The sequence below is a fragment of the Thunnus albacares genome, chromosome 11 (assembly GCF_914725855.1).
Source record: "Thunnus albacares chromosome 11, fThuAlb1.1, whole genome shotgun sequence".
Lineage (NCBI taxonomy): Eukaryota > Metazoa > Chordata > Actinopteri > Scombriformes > Scombridae > Thunnus > Thunnus albacares.
The window spans coordinates 6,660,771-6,681,508 of NC_058116.1; the positions used below are offsets into that span (position 1 = coordinate 6,660,771).

General features: G+C 39.3%; 1 protein-coding gene across 1 annotated transcript in view; it reads left to right on the forward strand.

The window, feature by feature from the left end:
* kalrna (kalirin RhoGEF kinase a) overlaps positions 1-20,738 on the forward strand; it is a 153,237-nt gene that overhangs the window by 111,835 nt on the left and 20,664 nt on the right. Inside the window, exons 41-44 of the mRNA XM_044365187.1 lie at positions 16,501-16,707; positions 17,424-17,509; positions 19,703-19,849; positions 20,471-20,566. Coding sequence (XP_044221122.1) covers positions 16,501-16,707; positions 17,424-17,509; positions 19,703-19,849; positions 20,471-20,566 — 536 coding nt within the window. The remainder of the gene's footprint in view (positions 1-16,500; positions 16,708-17,423; positions 17,510-19,702; positions 19,850-20,470; positions 20,567-20,738) is intronic.

The following is a 20,738-nucleotide window of genomic DNA, read 5'->3' on the forward strand; positions in this document are numbered from 1 at the left end:
GTGTGTAAGCTCCTCCTCCATCTCCTCCTCCTACCTCTCTCTCTCTCTCTCTCTCTCTCTCTCTCTCTGTCTCTCTCTCTCTTTGTAGTTGCTGAATCTCAGCAGTGTGGACTTAAAGCTCTTGGTGTACACATTCTCTCAGCCAGTCTGGTCAACAAGTTCATCAGCCAGTTAGTGATCCAGTCAGACAGACAGGTGTGTCTGTGTGAGCGTGTGTGTGTGTGTGTGAGCGAGTGAGTGTAGGATGCGTGTGCGTGAGCAAGGATGAAGCGAGGCCGGCATTGCTGTGGATGGATCCTTGCCCGCTGCTGCTGCTGCTGCTACCACGGCACAGGTGGGACGAGAGACATAGAAACTCACAGAGAGTGTGTGTGTGTGTGTGTGTGTGTGTGTGACGCTCAGTGTGAAAGCAGGTGTTTCATTCATGTGTGTTGGTATGTGTGTGCAGCGTGTGTGTGTGTGTATGTGTGTTGCATGTTTTATAAGTTGGGAACTTTATATTGTGTGCGTGTGCTGCTGCTGAGAAGAGAGGAGGTACCATATAGCGCCACACAACTCAGCTGAGCGAGGCGTGTATGTTTACTTGCGTATATGTGTGTGTGTGTGTGTGTGTGTGTGTGTGTGTGTGTGTGTGTGAGCCAGATGAACCAAAGACAGACAGAGAAATTCTTGATTTTTTTTTTTTTTTTCATTATTTGTTAAAACGCCAGTGGAAACTGATTTGAAATTGAAAATTAATTTAGAAACAGGAAGTTCTGTGTCACACACACACACACAGAGGTAGACAGAGAGTTAGACACACAGAGGAGATTTTCTCTCTTTCAGACGTTGGATTGAGCAATCTGTTTTCCTGCATTTCAGTCAGCTGTTGCAAAAGGGCGTGTGTGTGTATTTCTATCTATGTATGTGTGTGTGTGTGTGTGTGTGTGTGCGTGCGTGCATGTGTGGCAGGTTATGCTTTGGCCAGCATCAAATGATTTACGCCGGTTCTACTGAAGTCATTATTGTAATCATTTTCCGCATTTTATCACTGTCTGTCCCTACACACAGACAGATGCTGTGGTTTCTGTTGAGTTTCATTCAGAGCCGTCTGCTGGTTCATGACAGTTTCTCTGCCTGAACTTGTCACCAGGTTACATTCAGGAACCAGGTGACATGACTGCAAACTGTAAAAAGTGACGCAACAATATAAAACCAAGCATAGTTCTTTAGGCAAACAGAGGATCAGAGTTGTACCAGGTCCAGACTTTCAGTGTACCTTGGTTTGGTTTCAGGTCAGGTGCAACCAGTCTGTTTATATGTCTTGTTGTGGTTACAAGTTGAGTCTGTAATAAATTTAAAAAATCTATTCAGGTAATTTCTGACCTGACAATAACTACAGAGCCTTTTTTCAGTGATGCAGAGCAGAAACTTAAAGTCCTCCTCCGCTCAAAAATATGTTTTTCTTCTTGTTCCTACAGTTGGAACAGTTGAGCTTCACTGTGCAGAGTTTGTTTTCACATTCATCTGCTGAAAGTGGAAAGTTTCTCTCTGATTATAAGGGGCGGGCATACAAGCATGATTTGTGACATCACAACTAGTTTGGAGTCAATCCTGGACCGATATTCAACTTAGACAAGTGTGATGTGGAAACTTGAAGCCTCCAGTGCACACTGAGAATGGACTTTACAGTGAAGTCGGAGACATCTTGTGTCCAGCAGTTAAACTTATGAAGTGATAAGGAGGAGCAGATTTAATTTTAAGGATTTTAACAAGATACTTTAATTATTTTATGGAAAACCATATCAGACACAAATTATTATTCAAATTAGAGTATTTTATATACATCTTAAAACATGTCTGGAGGGGATCTTTAAAGTAAAGTCGGTGCTGTGTGGAAACTAATAAGGATTTAAAGTTGAGGCTGTGAGAAACCTGGTAGAAATTCTCTGTTTTTTTGGACTGGGGCTGTCAGGTTAGTTTGAGTACAAGTCTATGATTTGTTTGTTTTAATGGGCATGTCCATACTTGATAAGAGCAAATAACTGACAGGTGCCTTTTAAGAGATTATTCTCACCATAAAATCACAGCATTGTCCTAACTTAATACAACCTGTATTTACATTTTCCTGACAAGTGAGTAACTTCCTTCTATCTGACTTTGACACCAGAGACCAGGGTGTGGGTATGGTACAAACCTGACTTTTAAAAACATTATGTCAGAGGCTCAAGTCAGTTAAATGACTAACATACAAACTGGTACTGCTTTAACAATCAAATACAGCTTTTAATAAAGATGTTTTACAGACATTTTTATCAGTAGTCCCTGTCAGCCAGATGCCTTTCTATCATGGAGGAACAGCGGGAGTTAAGTTCTGTAAGTAATGTAAGATGTGCCAGGTGTGTAAGGGAGTTTGATTCAGGCATGCAACCACAATCAATAGTTTATGTTGCCTCTGCAGAGTCCATAAAAATCCTTACATGCACATCTTGTAATGGATTGTCCTGCTTCTGCTGGAGTCTTTTATCCCACTTCAATTCTTGGGAAAACCGAGGGAAGACATTGAACTTTGGTTTGGCCAAAGAACTAGTGTTTAGTCTCTGGCACAGATTCAGATGATTTTCAGTAGCACCAAGCTGAAAAGCATCAGAAGTGGTCAGAATCAGTTATTTTTGAACAGTTTTGCATCTTTTCTCATTCATCATACAATGCCACTGCACTTCTTTGAATAGAAAAACTGTACACATTTAATCCATAATTCTCTTTTCCCATGTGTATTGTGATGCAGGTCGTAGAAAAGGTATAACTTTTAAATATATATTTATTATGATAACATATTAAAAGACTTGGCAGATTAATTCACTCTCCTTGTTTTTAATTCATTTTTAGATAAGAGATTGAATAAAAATGGCCTTAAATCAAAATACATCTTAATCATATTTGTAATCTGTAAAAATTACAATGCAGTACAATTCAGTAAAGAGAGCTCACATTACTCATCTTTCAGTTCAAGCCACCCAATGAACACACTGCCAACCAGTCATTTGACTGTGTTGACCAGCACTCTGGTACGCTCTGGTCTACACAGCACTGACTGTTATAGTATTCTTGGTTGGCTGTTAACTGAAAACCACCTTTAGGCTGAAGAGCGCAGGTCTCCCTGCACCTTTAAGAGCACATGTGTGGTGTATATGTGTAGGCAAGCTTGCAGTTCTGGTAGGTAAAGGTTAACTTTGCTCTGTATGTGGATAGACAGAGAACTTTGTCCCCATTCAGAGCCACTGAGCTTCATGTTAGAGTGACATGTAGCTAAACTTGTCACACTGGTTTCAATGATGTATCTGAACAATTATGACTGGTAATGTTCGAACTTGTTGCTAAAATGTATCCAAGGTAATTCAGTTCCAGGCAGACAGCTCTGAGTCCAGGTGTTTACACATCTAAAGGACTCTCAGGAGACGGTTAGATCTGATAACTCACATTCAGAGGTCACTGCTCGCCTGGCATTTAGCACCGTGTGAAACAACACACCCACACAATGATGCATGACTTAAACTGAAGGCCTGTGGAGGCTTGAACACAGTATCATTATCATATAATCTACATTTTACAAGTTTTGGTAATGTTTAATAAGATGACAGTCAGGGAACAGTCAGAGAGTTTGAGAAAGCAGGTTACTGATATCTATCGATTGAATCTCTTTATGCATAAGGGGGAAATTTGCCCCTACTTCAAGTTTCTCATAGCTTATTTTTTGAAAGACAGTGAAGTAAAAAATACACTTTCAATGCAAGTTCTAATTGTGTGTCCCTGTTTCAATTATTCAGTGATGTCAAATACACATCAACATAATTATTTTGGAGTATTTTATAGTAAAATCCTTGTACCCTCTGTAAACCACAAAAATATTTTTGATGACTCTTCTTGAGCTTGTCCTCTTGAGTCTGTTTGTGTCAGTACCTAGTAGAGCAGTAGGTGGAGGTGTGTGTTTGGATCTCAGTTTTGAATTTCCAAAAGAGCATAGTTGTGCTCCAATTTATTAATTTCTCCCTCATCCTCCCTCTAATCTAACAATGTTTGACAACAGTCCTCCTCTGCTCCATAACTCACTACAGCTTCCAGCTTCAACTGCTCTGTATCGTGTTGTATTCAATAACCTACCCCAACTTGATCCAATCAAATTTCAAGGATTTGATTTAAATCCCTTTAGTAGCAAAACCCTGTTTCACCAGGAAATATGTCACATTACAGACCTAAAGATGCTTTAACGTCTGTTTCACTTTGACACATTTGAAACATGTAGAAGAAATGTCGCACTACTTTTACATCATATTTCAACACTGTGGTTCAGCTGGTTGGACTGGTTGTTATGCTGTGTGTCTTGCTGCATGCATCAGCATGTATGTGAACCGTACAATTACAATCTTCTTTTTTTTTTCTGGTCCAGAACTCTTTAGACTTGAGACTGCATTGAGTCCCTTTTGATATGAGGAAGGGGGAGATCATTTGTAGTTGTTGTTGTTGTTGTTGTTTTTCCTGACAAACAAACACAGAGTCACTTCCGTGCTCACTCACACACAGAGTATTTGACTGTTGGGGGTGTTTAAGTATCCATTAAACCTGAAGATGGGCAGGAAACTACTCTGACCTTGAGACACACACACACACTGAGTGTACCAGCAGAGATAATGGACAGAGACAGCAATAAGCTAAGTCTTCACTCCACTCTTTAATCAGTGGTGATTCACTGTGTTTAGTCTTGCCTGATCGTGCAGCTCAGTTTTAAACGAATAGTTCTCATTTAATCGGAATGTCTGGTCACTATGAGTGGCGGCAGTATTAGTAACTGTTTTGATCACCCTAACAACTGGACTGTTTTTTGTCTGTGTATGCAAATACACAAGAAAATGACAATAAATTAAATCTTGAATTTTGAATCTTGAACTAAGGTTTAAATTTTCTGAAAATATGTTTTTAAATAGTAATAGTCTTTTTCTGTCGTATACAGCTTCATATAAAGGAAAGTACCTGCTATTTATTATTATTATTATTTATTCACAAAAGTTTCAAAACAAGTGTGGTGTCCATAGAACAACAAAGTAAAGATGGAGTTGATGACTCTGAATAGTGACAACCCAAGCCCAGCTTTAAATTCCACTTCTTCCTTATATACAGTGAGCCAGCAAACTCAAGGAGAATAATTGTCCTGATATACACTATGTGATGTGGAAGAAAGATAATCAGCTTTTCTGGCTTTCCTTACTCAGTTTCACTTCCGTTTCCCTTCAGAAAAGTGTAAGTAATCTTGATTTCTACATGTGTAAAAAGTTTTATTTCTGAGACTAGTGTTGTCACAGTAATCTTATATCTCTAACATCTTTCAGTTCCCGGTGTGAAGTGTTTCCAAGAATATTTCTGGTAATGTCTCCCAGTTTCCATGAAGTGGAGTGTTTTTTGGCCTTCAGTCACAAAGTATCTTCCTCTTATCACAAGGATTTCTCCTAAATGGACTTTTTCTCCTAAAGAGATTTTCTCTTCTAACTAAGCTGAAATGGAGAGAACTCTGGAATTAAGTGAATGAACAGGGTTGACTTTGTTGCTGCGGATGACATGTTTCATGAATGAGCTTGTGTCCATATTGATTGATTTACAGGAAACAAGTCTGTGTTGGTGAATACATCATAAATATATAATGGTGTGATTTACAAATATTGTTGACAGTAAATATTTAAAATATGTGACCAATATCTCTGTTAAAAGAAGAAGCCATCATTTTGAGCTTAAATGTAAACAAAGTATATCTGTGTGGATGTTTGGTGAAGAGCCACAGCTTGCAGCCTGGACACAATGGAGGATAATCATGAGTTTAAGGCAGATTATCATGCTGGTTCTCTAGTTGGTGAAAATGTAGTGGATATGAACTGGCAAACAATGTGGTGTTTAAACAGAACATAAACCCTGCATAACAAGCTCTATCATCAAATTTTTTTTAGTAATTTTTAGGGTTTTTCCCTAAATGCTACCTTAAGATGCAAACTCTGGCTCCAGTTGAGTTTGGAAATACATTATGCTGTTGACTGTGACCAGTGAAAATATTTTGAAGGTGGAGCATTTCTGCAAAATGTGACAAATCGTCCCAAGTGTTCAGTATTTCAAAAGTAGCCCATTGTCTGTTTGCTGATGCATGTTGCTGGTTATGACATGTTCATTTGCCGTTGAAGAAAGGGTGGACCTCCACTAACAATAATTCTGCTGTTAATGTTAATAAAACGTTTGCTAGGAGTGGTTGTGACTCAGTTGTGACTGAATCAAACCTGTGACAGAGAGCAGACAAGTGGTGTGTGAGAGGAAGAAGAGAAACATTATAAGAACAAACACATTTCATCAAGACAGAAGAAAGCTACTGAAATCACCATTACTGGTTTAACAGCCCCTTGAGAAAAATCTACTTATTATTGTGTGCTCTAGTAATCCTGTTATTGTCTGAAGAGTCGATTAAAGCTCCATTTATCTGTATACATGGCTTCCTTTGATCGGGAGCCGAAGTGTGTTTGTGTGTGTTGTTATGGTCCCTCTGCCTTCAGGTCCAGTACTTTAGTATCATCTCAAATCTTAAAAACCGTAACAGCATGTGTCTCCATTGTTTCATAATAAGGCACTTTTGCAAACCTATGAACTTCACTGTAAAGACATAATTTATTAGCAAAGAAGAGTGAAGTTCAGCGGTTCTTGGGGAGCAAAGGGTTTCAGAAAATTATTCATATCAAATCTTCAGTCATCGTATTCTATTACCATTAACTTATATTAGTATACTGAGACAATTCCAGTGTTTTCTTTAGGTAAATGGTTAGACATGTTTATTTCTTCATTGCATTGCATATCAAAACCACTTCATTTGCAGTTGAAACCAACACATTCATTTCACTCCATTGAAAGGTGTTAACATATTTAAGCAGTGGATAGACATGTGATGCACTGTCCTATCATTAGCATGCTACTATGATGATTAGTCTGTAATATTGTTTGTGTAATTATTTTGTGGTGATGTGTGTTGTCAAATATATGTGAGAGAGAGTGAGAGAGAGAGAGAAAGAGAGAAAGAGAGAGAGGTATGTGAGGAATGTCATCTTCCCAGATTACTGTCTCTTCCTGTCATTGACAAAAAAGCATGATGGGCAGAGAGTAGGCAGGCAGTGGAAAAGATCACTACTAACTACTGCTAATACTCTTTATATATTGTACTTACAAATACTATACTACTTCTTTCATCCTCTGCCTCCTTGCATCATCTTTGTACTGCATTTTGTTCATGTCGCATGTGGCTTTCCGGCTTTTGCATTAAAGGGAAATTCCACTGATTTTGCTATCCAATCCATCCAGTGAACTGGGATAGTTACTGTTAGCTTCCTCATTGGACTGTTTTGGAAACTTGCCTGGAAATATACATAGTGTAACAGCACTTATTGGCACTTATTGGCTGCTTTTCCTTCACTCTGTGGTCCATCTCACCACAAACCATCTCAATTGGGTTTAAGTCAGGTGATTGTGGAGGCCAGGTCATCTGATGCAGCACTCCATCACTTTGCTTCTTGGTCAAATAGCCCTTACAGAGCCCATGAAGGCCTGATCCATGTAGTTTCCTCTGAATAGCTGATGTTGAGATGTGTCTGCTACTTGAACTCTGGGAAGCATTGATGTGGTCTCTTATCTGAGGTGCAGTTAATTGGTGATTTCTGGGTCTGGTAACTCTAATGAACTTATCCTCTGCAACAGAGGGAACTATTGGTCTTCCTTTCCTGTGGCAGTCTTCTTGAGAGCCAGTGTCATCATAGCGTTTGATGGTTTTTGCAAGTGCACTTGAAACTTTCAGAGTTCTTGAAATTTTCCAGATTGATAGACATTCATGTCTTACAGTATTGATGTGCTATTGTTTCTCTTTACTTAGTTGAGTGGTTCTTGCCATAGTATGGATCGCTGTCCATAAACAGACCTTCCATGAACATCAAAGAACATCTACTCCAACCTAATTAATAACAATCCTGGCAACCTTAAGCATCTTTTTGCCACCATAAATCATCTCCTGACACCACAACCTATCCATAGCTTCACTGATGTTTTCAGAGCCGAGGTCAACAATATTCACTCTCTGATGTCCAATTCTTCTTCTCTGACTCCCTTTGACATTGACCCTCTGTCTGGGTGCTTGCCATCTCTACTCCATTTACTGGCATCAGGCAGAGCCACTTTGAGGAAATCCTCAGGGAGATGAAACCCTGTACTTGTGGAAGGAACCCATGGAACCCTGGAACCCATTCCCACAGCTCTGCTCAAATCATACATTCCCATTCTCAGCCTCCTGATCACTCAAACTGTGAACCTCTCCCTCCAAACTGGTAGTGTTCCATCTGCCCTCAAGGTCACCATCATCCGCCCCCTCCATAAGAAATCCACCCTGGACCCAGAAGTTCCTGCCGGCTACAGACCTATTGCCAACCTCCTTTTCCTGTCCAAGGTGTTGGAGAAGGTGGTTGCTTCAGGACCACCTTAAACACAACCACCTATTTGAAAATTTTCAGTCAGGTTTTCTTTCATCACACAATTCTGAAACAGCGCTGCTCAGGGTTGTGAATTACCTGCTGATGTCCCCTTCTCTGCCTGGTGTTGACCTGAGCGCTGCGTTTGACACTGTGGATCACACTTAATCTATAGTCCTACCTTTCCTGTGGGACTGATTATGTCTCACTGGGAGTATGCATGTCTAGATCACTCCCTGTCACCTGTGGTGTTCCGCAAGGATCGGCTCTTGGCCCCCCTTGGATGTGTCATCATAAGACATGGGATGTCTTTTCATTGCTATGATACCCAGCTGTACATCAAAACTGCCTCAAGCCCTTCTGCAGCCATTTCACGCCTCAGCACTCGTCTTAAGTAGATAAAGGACTGGATGAGCACAAATTTCATCCAGTTAAACAGCAGCAACAGCTCTCCTCTCTTGTTAGCACTCCATACCACATCGGGTCATCCCCCATCTCTTCTCACCTTTGATGGCCAGGCCTTTCCTCCTTAGTCACTAATCTGGGTGTTAGGTTAGACCCTCAGCTGACTTTTGATGACCATATAAGACATCTATGCAAAACCTCTTTCTACCATATCAGAAATATCTCCACCTCTCTCTAATCTTGTCAGATGCAGAAAAACTTGTCCATGCCTTTATCTCCTCAAGAGCGGACTACTGCAAAGCATTCTTCACAGGGATCCCTGGCAGGAGCATCCAGAAGCTCCAGTATATTCAGAGCAGCACTGCCAGGATCCTGATGAGAGTGTGAAAACACAAATATATAGGCCTAACATCAATTCTGTTTTAATTGCACTGGGTCCCTGTCTCCTTCAGCATTGCCTAGAAAGTTCTGCTACTTACATACAAATCCATCAATGGACATGTGCCCCCCCACCTACAGGAACTGATCATACCTCAAACCTCCACCCACAACCTCAGATCTGCCGGTAGCTTACTCCTCCGGGCCCCCAGTATTTAGCTCCGCACTATGGGGGATTGAGTCTTCTGCTCTGCACCATGCTTGTGGAACAGCCTTCCTAACCATCTGAGGACAGCACAGACCCCTAGACACTTTTAAAAAAAAGGCCTAAAAACCTTTCTATACAGGAAGGCATTTTCATCTTAACTCTTACTATTATTATTTTCTTAATGTTGTGTGTTCTATGTTATTAATACTGTAGCACTTTGAGTTTCACTATGAATGAGAAGTGCAATATGAATTAAATGTATTATTATTTTATCATTACTACAATAGTCGAATAGGGCTATTTGCTGTTTACCAACACTACCTCGGCACAACCCAACTGATGGTCTCAAACACATTAAGAAGGCAAGAAATCCCACCAATTAACTTTTGACAAGACACACCTGTTAATTAAAAATCATTCCAGGTAACGACCTCATGAAGCTGGTTGAGAGAATGCCGACAGTGTGCCGAGCTTTCATCAAAGCAGCTACTTTGATGAAAGTATAATATGAAACATATTTTGGTTTGTTTTAACACTTTTTTTGTTTACTACATATTTCCATATATGTTATTTCATAGTTTTGATGTCTTCAGAATTGTTCTAAAATGTAGAAAATAGTAAAAATAAAGAAAAACTCTTGAATGAGAAGGTGTGTCCAAACTTTTGACTGGTTTTGTATATACAGTATAAATCAGATATAAAACATCAACAAAACAAAAAACAGGGTGAAAATGGAATCATAAAATTATATGTATGCAAATACATTATTATTCATTATATTCATCATGGGGTGACTTAAACCAATTTGATTATTTTCAAAATGTTCTCTTTACTTTCCATTACAGGCTGTTCTTACTCTACAAGAGAGACCTTATTTTCTGTAAACTCTGGTGAACATTTTGCAGTTTTTCAGTGTATTTCGTGGGGAGAAGCAGTAAAAACTTAAAACTAGTGCTGTTTTTTGGGGGTTATATTTTGGGATGAATATTGATGTCCTGCTTGAGAGGAAAGTACTGTGTGTAGGCAACAAGCTGTTGACACTGTCTGACCAGCTGGAGGTTCGTTTACCTGCCTGGCTCAGTGGTTAGGGCAGATACACACCAGCTATCCCAAAAAACTTTCTGCCAAACAAGGCAGAACAGGAAGTCAGGTATTCAAAGAGAAGAGATGATCAGTGTGTGCGTGTGTGTGTGTGTGCGTGTGCGCGTGTGTGTGTGTGTGTGTGTGTGTGTGTGTGTGTGTGCGTGTGCGTGTGTGTGTGTGTGTGTCGAGCTTTGTGGATCTGAGTTTCAGTCCTCTCTTGTCAATAGAGCCATTCATGGACAAAATGTGTGTGTGTGTGTGTGTGTGTGTGTGTGTGTGTGTGTGTGTGTGTGTGTGTGTGTGTGTGTGTGTGTGTGTGTGTGTAGTGTAATTACATAATGAAACCGACTGTGAGTAAGTGTGTGTGAGAGAGAGAAAGGGAGCAAGACAAAAACCCTGTTATGTTACATTAAGACTGTTTTCTTAGTATCTACAGACTGGATGTCAGGTGTGTGTGTGTGTGTGTGTGTGTGTGTTTTTGTCACCTCTTGGGGACCTTTTCCAGTATGAACACCAACCTTATTCGGACCACTAGTCCTCATGGGGAACAAAGTCCAGTCCTAATGAGGCAAAATGTCATTCCGGGGGTCCTCTATTCTGAGGGTTAGGCTGTCCACAATGAATGGAAGTCAATGCAGTGTCCAATATGTATGTGTGTGTGTGTGTGTGTGTGTGTGTGTGTGGGTGTGTGGGTGTGTGTGTAATTTAAAGATAGTGAGTGATGGGGATTTTAACAGTAGACAGTCTGTCTTTCTGTTGGCTACAGAACAAAAGCTTCCTTGTTTGGTCTCACCTGACTTTGGCCGTCTTTGTGACACTGCTGTGCTCTGGAGTAGACTCGCTCTTTACTGTTATACAGAGAAGTAATGCTGCAATACTCCCCCCTTAATACTTAATAATTAAATGAAAGTCATTAACATTACTTAATTAACATTACAAGTCCAGTTTGGGACCTCAGTTAATGAAGACTGATTTCTGTTTCAAATGTTTTGTTTAAGGAGGCTTGCGTTGCTGTGGGCATGTTGCTACCAGGAAGATAGAAGATGAAATACAAATGAGAGAGTCTTGTTTGAAGATTTAAATTCAAAGCCACCCTTTACAGATGTTACTTACTGCTGTGAAGGATCAAACAACATGATATTCTAATAATGACATGATCTGTTAGACCTGTGGTTTTGATTAGGAAACAAAAATGAGATCAAGATGATCATCTGGCATTTTATCCTGATGCAGCATCTACTACGCCTCAAGACTTCCTGTCTCAAAGACTGGCATGTCTGAATGTTTGTCACCTTTTTTTTTTCTCCAGTGTGATAGCTCCCTCCTTCCTGGCACTCTTCATTCCTTCACCGTACCGCAGATCACAAGTGTGGAATGTCTTTTCTGGATATAATCATGAGCGGATTGTTTGGTTTGCCTGATGATAAAATATAATTGTCACATCTCTACTACCCCCACACTGGGAGAGGCATCAAAACCACGATTATGCTCTGCTGTTTGAACAGAGCATGGTGCTGAAATTAAAGTCTAATTAACTTCCCAGAAATGACATTTTAATGTGTGAATTCTAACACTGTTTTATTTGTCAACCATATTTATTCTTCACAAACATATAAGAGAAATGAGGTGTTGATGCCATTTATTTCTAAGGCAACAACAGAACTTTCAATCAACCATAGATGAAGCAGGCCGCTGTTTATTGTTTGTGGATAACAAGTAAAGCGCGTCTCCAGTCTCAAAGGGCAACACAGTGCATATTTTCCAGTATGAGTCATTATTAGTCAAATGAGTATTAAAAAAAGTTGCAACTCTGTCAGCCCTCACTCACTAATGGGAAAAATGACCTCATACACAATCCTAAACAGTGTTATAAATACATTTCATTCTTCAATGGATTCAAATAATTAAACAAAACATATACGCCTGCATTTCCACTGCGCTGGTTAACCGCTCCCAATGAAAAATCATGAAAAAACAGGCCCATGGTTGAACATGGACACTGTAGTTTATTTTGAGTCAGTTCCTTATACACTGTCCTGCTGCCATAAATACTTACTAGAGCACCAAATGTCTATTAATCTTCAGCTGAAAATAGTCATCTTTTCTAAAAAGATTTAGAACAAATGCACTAGTGTCCAGTTCCATAGAAAAGTTACAGAAATCAGAAAGCATCCAGAGATGGACTAACATGCTGTTGGCATTTGTCCTTTCATGGGATTTGTTGACAATAATAAAAATAGAGAACATCTTTTAAATCTATCTAAAAATCAGCTTTCAGAGACTTGAAAATTGCTTGATTTGGTTCCATCATATTGAGCATGAAGTCTGCTGATTGATTGTGTGACTAATAGACCACTGGTGCTTAAAAATACATGACAGCGAGATGATAAAATAATTTTTGAAGAAGGTCATCAGTAAATATGCAACAAATATATAAACTATGTATGGTCATTTGTGGTTTTAGTGTTCAGCAGCTGACAGCAGCACGCTGTGGTTTTACAGCATCACTCATCACTTTTCTTGGGAAAAAGGAAAGGTCAAAGAAATGACGTCTTATCAGTCAGTGTGTGCGTTTGTGCTCCAGTCCTTAATGAGATTCTGGTCAGTCAGCTTTCAAGGCCACTCAAGGACTAACATTGGTTTTGCTGAAAGCACGCACACACACACACAAGAGAACAGGTCACCTATGACATGTTTACCACTCTCAGGAACACATGACTGAATTTGCTCAATAGCACTTAAGGGAGTAACCACTGAAACACTGGACACTGAGACAGAGTGAGAAATTTTGGAGATGTTAACTCAGCTGGGGACTGAGCTAATAGAGCTGATTGTGGTCTGCCTGTCTCCTCATACACACAAACACACTTGATTAATGTTCAATTGAAGTCTACAGCAGGGAGTAAATGTGCAGCTCGGACACAGTCCTACCTCGATCTCAACCGTGTATTACGCTCAAAAGGCTTTTTTCCTCATTTTTATCTTATCACTAGCTGGATGTTTAGCTTTTTAATCACACTGTATCAAACATATGAAGTGATAAAGAGGAAACCACAGTGGAAACCATGTGACTTACTGCTACAACTCTTATCTCCACTAGCAGAGTTTGTTGCGTAGAGGTTACACAATGTGACTCCAGAGTCCTGTTACAAAGTGAAGAAACTAGAACACATTTGTCAATTGAATGTGTTTGAATGTTGGTTTGAAATATGTCAAATATGGGTACAACTGTAATCAATCAAAACAATACAAAACTACTGATATCTCCATATACTATATAGAGTATCTAAAATAAAAATAAATAATTTTAGGTGGGCCCCTGACAGTAGCACTTCACCCGCTCCTCCTCCGGACCAACTCACATTTGTGGGCCACTCAACATTGTTTAACTCCTAAGCTGAAAGTGACAGTTCAAGTGACTTTTCAAGCACATATGACTTGCAATCTAAAAAAGAAAAGACAAAGTGGCGTGTGTGTATTTTTACTTAAATAATTCAATAGAAAAATATAAACACCATTATATACAGTATAGTCTATACAATGCCTTTGGTGTGTGCACATATACTGGAGTAAGCATATTACTGGGTTGTTCTGTTGCACCAGAGGTAAATCGCATGTTCTGAATTGTATTGAACCCAGAGGTTATGTAGATATAAAATAGTACTACATCCCGCTCCACTTCTCTGCGCCGTCATATTTCTGTTATGTCGAGTGTGTGTCTCATGAGAGAAAAAGAGTGGGAGGAACAGAGTGCACCTCAGTAGCACCGGCTGACTTTTGGACAGAGTGTTTAATCTAGACCACGCCGCTGACACGGTCTGATAACAACTAAAGCAACAACTACCACTAGTGCAGACTCATGAGGAAGTGATTTTAGAAAACTGTCACTGTCAGACAAAAATATCTTATTTGGACAATATTATTTGGTTTTAACTGAAGCAGCAGTTGTTGTGCGGTTTGGGTTTAGATAACCAGTCAACCTTTATGAAGCAAGTTTCATGGAAACAATTAGATTACCTTAAGTTACAAGGCATAATTACATTTATATATTAAATGAAGAATAATGTGAGTCCCAATGATAAATCAGATGATATTAGCTTGCTCAGTATGTATCTTGGTCATAAGAGTTCTTATAACCTAATTGAAAAGATCCTTATAAAAAGTTTGTTTGTGTTTATCAGCTGATGTTATGTGATTTATCAATGTTGGTATAGGCCTAAAAAATCCAGAGTTTATTTCAACTATAGCTAAAAGAGTTCAAATAAATATAATTTTTTTTTAAAAAAAGTAAATTTATGAAACATACATGGAAAATCTACATTTGCAATAAACTAAATGATTGCTGCACAGAAGCTAGTGTGATACACAACCTTACAAACAGACCTTAGTCCTGGTCTTGGTCTTTTTGCAGTGTAGAGTATATTTTTGGTGCTGCTGAGCTTTGACCTGCTGTTGCTTGTCATGCTTGTGATCTAGGAAGTGAAAGAGATGTTATTGGTGATCTTGCAGGAAACAGTTTTAGATAAATAACTAAATATCACATCCTTTTTTGCCATTTGCAGCTCGACAGTAGTGTAGAAGTAGAAGACATTCAGATAAAAAGCAGAACAGGGTTCGGTAGGAGGAAGGGAGGTAGGACTTAAATACTGAGATAAATGAAGGTAAACAAAAAAAAAAAAAAAAGCTCATAGTACAACAGAACACCTCAGGAGATCCCACTGACCCTTGACCTTTTCATTTCCCGTCTGAAACACACATACAGCCAACCCCACAGCAGCCACAGCCCTTAGCTCCCAGCTGTGTGTGAGTGCAGCTGATCCACCATGCTCCTGACACATGACTACAGTGTCATACACACTCACACACACACACACACACACACACACACACACACACACACACACACACATACAGAGATAGTTCGTAGCGGAACAGAACAAAGACGAGTGTTCGGATGTTTCACAGCAACATTACTTTCTGTTTCTCTGAAACCAAACTGGTCCAAACCATTTAAACTATGTGATATCACACCCTGCAATTCTAAGTATGTGATACAATCTCAGTTTAACAGTCGACACATTTGATAGTGTTTACTTCCTGATTCCTTGTGATCTTTGGACACAATCAAAAGCTTTCACTTTGCTTAAGCAGTCAAATTAAAAAGCAGTCTGTTAATGGTTACCTCTGTTCCTTTTATTATCTACCTTTAACCATTTGAAAGTGAACTGAATTGCCAACACACATAGTACCAAAGGAGATAAAGCAGGAATGAATCTCCAACATGTGTATGTGTGAATTAACAGTGTTATCAGAGGAGGCGTGTGTGATATGAGAACAGCTGCTAAACACATTTTGTTTTTCATTAACAGACAGATTCATCTCACAGTGTGATTGTCACTTACAAAGACAACAACACATATGACATTACAGATGTTTGCATTTCATTTATGGCTTTAAATCTAATTACATCCTCACTATTAAGACTGAAGTTCCTCCTGTTTTTTTTGATTTATTGAAATTACTGACAGGCTGAAAAGCTGATTGATTGCAGTAATGTGACTGATGATCGGGGAGTGTGTGAACTAAATGTTCCTGTCGGCTGATTTAACATGACTATAAATGTCAAACAGTATACAGAGACTAACTTCTGTTTGAGTGACAACAAGATAAACAAGTGGAGTAGGATGACATGAAGTTTAAAGGTGCCAAACTAAAAAAATGTTCCTCTATTTATCTACAAAACACCATAAAGAACTTTGTCTCTTATGACTGAACCTTATGAAATTAAAACAAGAAAGAATAATGAAAGTGTAGTTTTATAAAAACTTGAAACACTGTGGAAGCAGAGTAAGTAACCTCTAATGAAAGATGATTGGATCTTACTAAAAAGTCAACTTCTCTGATATCTTTCAGAAAACTATCCTGTCAGTGGCTCCGATGGGAAGACAGATTCAGTGGCGAACCTTCAGCCGCAGCCATCCCTCAGCTCGCTGCCGTCCAGCTCTCCTGGTCCCAAACGCTCCGGAAACACTCTGAGAAAATGGCTGACCAGTCCAGTCCGCCGCCTCAGCCACGGCAGCTCTGTCAAGAAACTCCCCAATAACAAACAGAAGAAGACTGGTAAGACACATATCATACATAACACATGACACATCACTGACAAGTTAGAGTTGGACTCAAACCACGAGTTGAGCTCCATGGACAGATATGTGTTGCGCAACAACGACAGCCCGGATTCTGCCACAAACTGCCACTTTTCAAAGTATGCTGTAAACTCTTCTTCAGGTTTTTTTCATTCCATGTAGCCATTGGTTTCATTATGGTATGCTTTGAAAATCAGTCTGGTAATAATGTTGCAAAAAAAAAAAAAATGTTTGTGGGTTTTTTTTTACTGAACAGCATTACATTCAAGTTATTTGATTATCAGATGCTGTAGATAATTAATAAGCATACAAATATTATCAAAAGGATCATGTGAATTTGTTTTTCTTGCATTAAAAATGTTGCTAATTGGCTAATTATGAAATCAAAAATGTCCGAGCGTTCTTGAATGCACCAAGAGGAAAGGTTTTCAAAGGTTGAGTTAGTTTGTGGAGCTAAATAGTAGAAAAGTAGTAGAAAATCCCCAATAATATTCTTCTAATGTTATTCCAGCAACATAAGGAAAGACATAGGAATGTTTAACTTGAAAATATTTAATTTTTTCATTGACATTTGAATCTTTCAAAGCACAGCCCACCTCTAGTCTGCTCAAAACCTCTTAAAAAACGTTTACATCTTAATGAGTGTTTGAGTAATGAGCTTATTGATCGACTGTTTTACTGATTGATTGGCAGGACCAGGAACAGGAAGAGAGGAGAGCAGAAAGAGCATTGACCTGGGACAGCCTGACCTTGCCCTGCAGGATGACATCATCGATGAGGTAAGCAGTCAGATTCAAGAGTAGCATGTTTGTGTAATTCGTGTTGCGCAGTGATGAATTTCTATACATGGTATCTATCGATGTTTTGACACTTAACATACAATCTGTGAGGTAAATATAAAGATGATTTACAGAGGAAATTACCTACACTTCAACTAGCTTTATGTGAAAAGTCTGTCTGCATGTGCTCTAATGTTTATCTTCATATGTTGGACATGTCGACCTGAGGATCTGTCAGCTCTAATCCTCATAAACTGAATGTATCTCTTGGTTATTAAAGGGTGAATCTGTTCCTGTTTACATAATCAGAGTTTACTAAAGAGTTCTCCCTGTCTGTGTGCAAATGTCATTGAGTTTGGATTAATTTGCCACTACTTCCATTTATGTTATTTTTTTAGTAAAGTTCCTCTTTCCATGTTAAAGAAGTATCTCTGACACACAAATACACACACACACACATACAAACTAGTCAAAGTCCAGACTTACTCACTGATCACTGATACTATATAACGTTTGGAGTCCTTCATTTGTTAATATAATATATACAATATGTTATTATGATACTTCACTGTTGTCATATGAAAGCCTGCAACCTAGATTTTGGTAATTTCGGTGTCTTCTATGCCTTGACAAAATATAACAACCTTTTCTAGAGACTGAAACCCTTTTACTCATAAAAAGCTCAAACACATGACAGCCCAACGACAAACAATGCTGTTTTTCTTAGTTCCTAAAAGGTTTTCAGCTGACAGGTAGTTTAATGACAATGGGCCTCATGCAAGAACATTGTTGTATTTTTGTCCTAAAACTATTTGACTTTTCTGTCTGAGGTTTTCTCGTACAAGTGTTCCAAGTGGGATTCAACAAATTCTCTTAACTGCCTGAACTTACTCGTTTCATCCTGATGAATGTCACTTGTTGATGAAAACGCAGCTTCAAGTCCTGCTTTCAGAAATCAGCAGACAAACACAGAACACATTTATGAGTGATGGTAGTAGATCTGAAACAATTAGAAAATATGAATCCAGCTAACATGTCACCAGAGCAGCTCTGCACTGTGACAGAAATAAAGAGGGAATGATTTGATGTAAGGTGAGATGCTAAAAAATTTTTTTCTAAAGCAAAGCGCTCCGTGATGAGAGGCGGTCCTGTTACAGTCACAGAGATATTAGAGGAGAATATGATAGTCTACAGGTGATGTTAGACCGTCAGCTGCAACACAACATGAGACCTGCAGAGACACGGATGCAGCTGTCAGAATGAGAGAAGTTTCCAACAACTGCTGAAATGTAGAAGCTGCTGTGCCAAAATATGGCCATAAATCATAAAATCTAAAAAAAAAAAAACCTTTTGAATAAATTGGCAGCCACGATGATGAAAATGTGGTACCGTGCGTGCATTTTAAGAACAAATTTGAGTGCTTCTTGCATGAGGCCCATTGATTGTAAGACAGAGCTAGAATAGGAGTTTGACAAAATGGAGAATCAAAATACATACAAGCTCAACAGATCAATTCAAAGTGTTTTTGTTTGTGCCAGAGGGGAGCAACACAAGTATTAGTTACAATGATTAAACACAGGAAAGAACTCTTCTTCAGACAATATACCCTGGCAGTTTAAATTAAGTAAATGCAACTTGAAGTTCCACCAGTTAAACCTCATATGACTGCAGCTTTGTATTTGATTGCGGAGTTTGTCGGCCTGCCAAAGCTAGCACGTAAGCTCTGAAGGATTTATTGATTTATTTTAACTGATCGAGCCTGACCAGAGCCAGGAATAGTTTATCTGGGATTTACCACTTGCTCGAACTTCATAAAATGAAACAAGAATCAGCCTTCATGGCCTATTATTTGTCTCAGATTGATTCAGAAACTAATTTTGGGGAGATTTTAGGAGAAGTCTGAGGTTTCCAAGAGCAGCTGCTGTTGTTTTTCAAATTGAAAATTGGAAGCAAACACTGATAAAAAGCTGAGCGATTTCATCCAATATGGTTGAATGAAGGATTCATGTAGATTATAAAAAGGGAAAGACCTGTCAATCATTTACCTTGCAGCCTTATGGAAAGTCTTACCAGACCACAACGAGAGAGCCGGTTGGATAGGCTGATATTTTATATTGACAGTTCACCACTAAGATGTTAAAAAGTGTTTTTTCATTTGTAATTGACTCTGAATTCTGCCTCTTCCTGCCTCAGAGAGTCCTCAGTAAGGATGGTAACCTCCTCTCCAAGACGTCGTCCGGGATGCAGAGCGGCGGGGAGGAGGAGCAGGACGAGGAGGCCCACACCCCTCTGCCTCCCCCCATGGAGATTATCAAGGACCCCTCAGCTCAGGATGACAAGGTGGGAGGAGGGTAGCGGGAAGAGGAGGAAGAGGAGAAATTGATTCTGGTTGCAAGTCTTTCACTTAAAGGTGTAGGCTGCTAACAGTTAGAAGAGGTCTACTTTAAATATCTTCGTTTAGATTTTATTTATTTTTATCTCACCTGTTGAAATCAATTTCTCTAAAAGCCTGTGTGTGTCCACTAACATCTGTCAAACATCGAGCAGCTCCTGCTTTACGGTTTCTTACTGATGATTTCATACTTGTTTTGTCAGGTGTTTTTTTATATATATATTTCACTCTTTTAGTCATTTGAACTGCATATTATGTTGTAATTTATTATTATCATTATCATTCCATTTTAGGTTTAGATTAGCAGTAGTTTGCAGTGGTTAAAAGTATTTGTGTTGAAATCCTGCAGTTTGACCATCTGTAGCTCAGCTCTGATCTGCTGCTCTCATCTAACAGCTTCCTCTCCTTCACTGACAGTTTTCTCCTTTTGCTTTGCTTTTCGCTGTAACTCTTCTTCTTCTCCCACTGCTGCACACCTTCTCTCTTTTACCACGCTCCCTCCCTCTCCTTCCTCCCGCCGTCCTTCCTAACATGCTGTTGCTTTCTACCCTCTCCTCTTCCTCTCTCAGTCTTCATCCTTGCTAACGTCTCTGCAGTCGTCCTCTGAGGTGCCCAGCGCTGCAGAGCTGGTTAGCGCCATAGAAAAACTGGTTAAAACCAAGATGGTGAGTGTGTATGATTGTGTGCGTGTTTGGGAGGGACAGATGTGCCATGTAGCAGGTTTTCCTTATAATAGGAACAAACCTGAAACATATGATGTGCAGATCAGTCATCTTCCAAATCAGGCATCATGTGCCTAAAGTCTGAAGTGAACACAACCTGTGCACGTGCGAGCAT